A 6,000-nucleotide genomic window follows, 5' to 3' on the forward strand; every position below is an offset into this window, starting at 1 on the left:
GCTAGTGTTCTACCAATTGAGCCACAGCACCACTGCAGCTTTTTCTGAGTAGTTTATTGGAGATAAATCTCATGGACTTTCCTGCCCAGCTGGCTGAGATCCTTAGATCTCAGCTTCCTGATTATCTAGGATTGCAGGTGTGAGCCACCTGCGCCCAGCTTTTCTATTTCTTCTAAGATTAAAATCGAATGCCTTCATTATATTCATGTCATAAATCTGTGTCTGTGACTGTTCTTCATTTATATTGGCTCTTGTAAATTGAGTTTAGGATTGTTTTTTATTAATTTGAGGAAATCAGACCTTTGTAAAATGCATTTTTTTATTAATAAAGTTTTTTTGTGAAAATACCATACAGAGGGGTTACAATTACATTAGCAAGGAAATGAGTACATTTCTTATCAAGCATTGTTGCCTCCTCCTTTGTTTCCCCTTACTATCCCTGCCCTCCCATCCCCCCACTCCAAAGTTGTACAGCTCATTTTTTGACATAATGTCTTGTACATCTCATTGTTGCAATGGGTCCACCTGTATCCCTATTGTGATATGTATTGGAAATATTTTTCCCCAGTTTGTTTCTCTAGTGTGATTGGTTTTTTATAGTGTTGGAGATCATACCCAGGCCCTTGAGCATGCTAGGCAAGTATAAACTAAGAAGTATAAATTTACCCATTTTCTTAGTTATTTTTTGTTGTTGTTGTAGACAGCCCCTCATCCTGGGGGCTTGAACTTGGGGCCTGGAAGCTATCCCTATGTCTCTTTGTGCTCAAGGATAGTGCTCTACCAATTGAGCCACAGCCCCACTTCTGGCTTTTTCTGAGTAGTTTATTAAAGATAAAAGTCTCGGGCTGGCAAGATGGCACCCTCTGCGCTGCTGCGGCCCTTGTCGCGGCTGCTGGCTCCTGCCCGGCTTCCGAGTGGCTCAGCCGCGCGGTCCAAGTTCTACGTGCGGGAGCCGCTGCACGCCCAGCCGAACTGGCCCAAGGTCGTGCTGACCTTCGCCACCACGGGCTTCCTGTGGTTCAAACTTATCACACAACATCAAGAAAATGAGTTAGAGTATAAAAGGAGAAATGAATTAGAATAAACTGGAAATGCTAATATAGTATGTTCCACATGACTATGGAAGTCCTTCTGAATTCCCATCTACTGAGTTGTGAGTGTGAGAGAAGTTATATATGAATATGTATCAAGTCAGCATTTGTGTTTGCATCATTAAATGAAAGAAATTAAAAAAAAAAGATAAAAGTCTCACATAATTTTCTGCCCTGGCTGGCTTCAAACTGCAGTCCTCAGATCTCAGCCTTCCGAGTAAGTTTTGTTAGTTAGGAACATTTGGGGGATTTTGTTGTTAAAAATTCTCCCATGATTTTCTTTTCTTGTTGATACTAGTTTGAGTCTCAAACATGCTAGACAGGTATTCTAACCACTCAAGACACACCCCGGTCCCTTTTTTGCTTTAGCTATTTTTCTGATATGATCTTGCATTTTTACCTTGCAGGAGCTGACCTTGGACTGTGATCCCCTTCCTTACAAGTAGCTGGGATTATATGTGCGAGCCACTGCACGTGGCCTAGTTACTTATTTATTTATTTATTTTTGCTGGTCCTCGAACTTGAACTCAGGGCCTGGGCTCTGTCTCTGAGCATTTTTACTTCGGGCTAGTGTTCTACCACTTGAGTCACAGCTCCACTTCTGGCTTTTTAAATTTTAATTCTTGATAGCTTAACTTGTTATATAATCTTGACTACAAAATTTTGGAGATTGGAAGCAGAACACCCAAATGTCATTTTAAACAATGTATTTTTTCTTTGCCATAGTGGAATTAGAACCTCTAAGGCTTTGTACCTATTTGTACAAAGGTTTATGATTTGATGAGAAATAAAATATTTTCTTGAACGGTTAAGGCATTGGCATTTATCCTAGAATTTTTTTTAATTTTTAATTTTTTTGTGGGGGAGGGAGTCCGGTCATGGGGCCTGAACTCTGGGCCTGGGTGCTGTCCCTCAGCTCTTCAGCTCAAGGCTAGCGCTCTACCACTTGAGCCACAGCACCACTTCCAGCTTTTTTCTTTTTGCTTATGTGGTGCTGAGGAATCGAACCCAGGGCCTCATGCATGCAAGGCAAGCGCTCTAACACTGAGCCACCTTCCCAGCCCCTAAAATTTTTTTAAATTAATTTTTTTGTGATTAGAAAGGTGATGTTACAGAGTGGTTACAGTTACATAAGTCAGGTAAAACGTACATTTCTTTTGGACAATGTGTCCCTTGCTCTCTCAGTTTTTCCCTTCCATCCCACCCACCAGTTGTACAGTTCATTTTCAACACAGTATCTAGTGAATACCATTGCTGCATTTGTTCATCCTTTGTCCTTCCATTCCTGTGCCCCCCCCTTTCCTCTTCCTCCCAAAGACAGATGAATGAACAAATGACATAAAGAAACAAAAACAGCAACAAAGGAAAAAACTTGTTTCCATTTCCTGGAGTTCATTTCGATAGATATTACTTTATATGAGCAGATGCACATGGGCATTGGTCCTTTGTGTTCCTCCCCTAAGAATATCTTCCTTTGGTCTCACTGTGTGTGAATGCCTAGAGTCCTGGATAATTAATCATGTCACAGCATTTTACATCTGGCTTCTGCATATGAAAGAAAACGAGCCATTTGTCTCTCTGAGCTTGGTTTACCTCATTTGAATTGATTTGTTGTATATCCAGCCATTAAAATGCAGGTTTTAAATGCTGGTTTTATCTTTTAGGTAGAACTGAAGTTTCCTGCACCAGGCAAGCCTGGAAATTATCAGTATACAGTGTTTCTGAGATCTGACTCCTATATGGGTTTGGATCAGATTAAACCATTAAAGGTAAGAATAATGGTGAAGTGAATTAACCTGTTTGAGTAACTAAACCTAAGAGAAGCAGTTCTAGTTTTGAAATGTAGAATAACACAAGGAAAAGAGACCAGCTCATATTCTTTCAATAATAAATAAGGAATGTAATGTTTTAGGACCGGACTATAAATTACTTTAGTGATACTTTTTCTTTCTTTTTTTTTTTTTTTTGCCAGTCCTGGAGCTTGAACTCAGGGCCTGGACACTGTCCCTAAGCTTCTTTTGTTCAAGGCTAACACTTTACCACTTGAGCCACAGTGCCACTTTTGGCTTTTTCTGTTCATGTGGTACTGAGGAATTGAACCCAGAGCTTCATGCATGCTGGTCAAGCATTCTACTACTAAGCTGCATTCTCAGCCCATAGTGATACATTTCAATATTCTGTAAAAGTTGTAACTCTTGGGGCCAGATGGTGGTGGTTTTTTTTTTAACTTTTATCAAAAAAATTTTTTATATTGTTATAAAGCTGATATGGCAGAGGCACCCTTCTATTTTTTAAAAAAACACATTTTTTACCACAGATTTTATTGGAATAGTTTATTCATTTCTACTTGTTTTGTCATCATAGAGTATAGCTTTCCTGAGCTGCTTTTATGTGTGTGCCAGTACTGGGGCTTGAACTCAGGGTCTCACACTCCTTTGCTGCTCCTCGCTATTGTTCTACCGCTTAAGCCACACCTCCAGTCCAAATTTTTTGCTAGCTAATTGGAGGTAAAGTTTCTGGGACCTTTCTTCCCTGGCTGGCCTTGAACTATAGTTCTTAGATCATAATCTCCTGATTAGCTAGGATTATAGGTGTGAGCAATTGACACCAGGCTCACTTCAGGTTTTTATATAGGCATTCTATATCATTAGAGATCATGCTTTTAAAGTATGTTATACTGTAAAGAGTAAAGGGGCCTGCAAAGAGTAAAGGGGCCTGCGCCGGTGGCTCATGCCTGTAATCCTAGCTTCTCAGGAGGCTGAGATCTGAGGATCTCGGTTCAAAGCCAGCCCTGGCAGGAAAGTCTGTGAGATTCTTATATACAATAAAACCACTAGAAAACCAGAAGTGGCCCTGTGGCTCAAGAGGTAGAGCGCTAGCCTTGAGCTGAAGAGCTGAGGGACAGCACCCAGACCCAGAGTTCAAGCCCCATGATCTACAAAACAAACAAACAAACAAAAAAAAAGAGTGAAGGGAACCAATGTGAGTCATTTTGCTCCATGAGAGTTAGATATTTTTTGCGTCTGCCATACATAGAATTTTACTTTACAAGTCCAGTTGCTCTATATCTCTTTGAAAGTCATATTTGCTTTTTCTTCCTTTAGCAGAAAACTTCTGTTAAAATACCAGTAGGTATCATTGCTTAAGAATTACTATTCTTGCATGCTGGTACCTCACTCAGGAGGCTAAGATTGAAAATTGTGGTTCAAAGCCAGCCCAGGCAGGAAAGGCTGTGAGACTCTATCTCCAATTAGCAACAAAAAGTCTAAAGTGGAGTTGTGGCTCAAGTGGTAGAGTGCTAGTCTTGAGCACAAAAGCTCAGAGATGATGCCTACGCCCTGAGTTCAAGCCCCAGGACTGGCACAGATACATGTTCCTGAATACTATAATGTATATAAAGCCAAACTACTAGAAATTTAGTTTCATTTATGTATTAGTAAATTTACTTTTAAAAATTTTCTAGCATAAAGTACCTATTTTGAATGAAGTGTTGAATTTTGAGTTGTATCTATAGATGTCTGTTTCTTTATAATTACTGTGCTCATAGGAAATCTTTATCAGATATTCCATTGTTCCTTTCAAATTTTCTGATGCTTACACTTAATTTGTCTTTATAGTTGGAGGTTCATGAGGCTAAACCTGTGCCAGAAAATCATCCACAATGGGATACAGCAATAGAGGGAGATGAAGACCAGGAAGACAGCGAGGGCTTTGAAGATAGCTTTGAGGAAGAAGAGGAGGAGGACGAAGATGATGACTAATCAGTACTATGGGTGGACCAGAGCCTTTGCACATATGTGCAAACTTTTGCTGTTTTATACATGTATAATAAACCAGAAGCAGTGCAGAACTAAAGTTGAGGGAAGTGTTGGTTTCTTCATTAGAAATGGGTTCATAAGATAATTAGGCAGTTGGCAGTGCCTTGGTACAATCTGAAAAAGGCTGATTTAAAGCCTTTCGAATATGAGTTGGTGCATTTATTTCATCTGCAAATGATAATAAATCCTTTGTTATTCTAACTGTCCAGCAGTGTGGGCTATGTATTATCTGATCAATTTAAGGTCTCAGTCAAAGTCAAGGTACTTGAAAAGCAATGTATAAATGAACAACTTTTCTTTGTTCACTTTTAGTTTTAGTAAACACTATGATAACCATCACAAATATGATTTAAATAACATCTGTTCAAGTGTCCAATCTCATGATAAGCTCTGTTATTCATTTATTGATATTTTGCAAAGTGATGAGACTATAACAGTTCAATACATGAGTTAATTTTTACCTATTTGATCATGAGTTGGCATTCTCTCACATTCCACATAATGCAGAGGGCTACATTTTGAGATTTTCTTTCTTAATTGCCCAAGTTATCTCAATAGGAATGGTTTTTAATGGCTTACAAAATCTTTAAGCCTCTTTTCTTAGCAGATCATTGCAGGATCTAATTCTTTCGATAAAGCTCTAGATCTAAAAGTAATTGTGGGACCATACATTCTCTGATATTGGTGGTTGATGTAATCAAAACCTTTTTTAAAAGGTTCACTAGAAAAGCTGAACTACATTCTTGGCTTTTAATCTACCTGATTATATCAGAAGCCTTTTAAGGAAAACAACGTGCAAAAGAGGCAATTTTTTTGTATTCATTTTAGACTCCAGTCAATAAAACGAAAGTTTGACTCATTTTATGTTTGTAATTGTGTTTTGTCTTTTTACTCTCAAAGTGCATAAACAGGGCAATTCAACTAAAATTTTAGTAATACTTTATGTCATTGCTGCTGTCTTTGTAAACTATAGGAAAATCGAACCAGAAGAACAGTCCTTTTTTTTTTTTTTCCCTTGTGCTGGCCCTGGGGCTTGCACTCAGGGCCTGAGTGCTGGCCCTAGGATTTTTTTGCTCTACAACTTGAGCCAC

General features: G+C 38.9%; 1 protein-coding gene and 1 pseudogene across 1 annotated transcript in view; both read left to right on the forward strand.

Moving 5' to 3' along the window:
* Sec63 (SEC63 homolog (S. cerevisiae)) overlaps nucleotides 1-5,770 on the forward strand; it is a 74,391-nt gene extending 68,621 nt beyond the window's left edge. Inside the window, exons 21-22 of the mRNA XM_013022372.1 lie at nucleotides 2,756-2,860; nucleotides 4,709-5,770. Of these exons, the coding sequence (XP_012877826.1) occupies nucleotides 2,756-2,860; nucleotides 4,709-4,852 (249 nt within the window). The 3' untranslated portion in view covers nucleotides 4,853-5,770. The remainder of the gene's footprint in view (nucleotides 1-2,755; nucleotides 2,861-4,708) is intronic.
* LOC105990117 lies at nucleotides 854-1,185 on the forward strand (annotated as a pseudogene).
* Nucleotides 5,771-6,000: the final 230 nt, after the last annotated feature.

Source organism: Dipodomys ordii, unplaced genomic scaffold, assembly GCF_000151885.1.
Source record: "Dipodomys ordii isolate 6190 unplaced genomic scaffold, Dord_2.0 Scaffold62, whole genome shotgun sequence".
NCBI classification, from domain to species: domain Eukaryota; kingdom Metazoa; phylum Chordata; class Mammalia; order Rodentia; family Heteromyidae; genus Dipodomys; species Dipodomys ordii.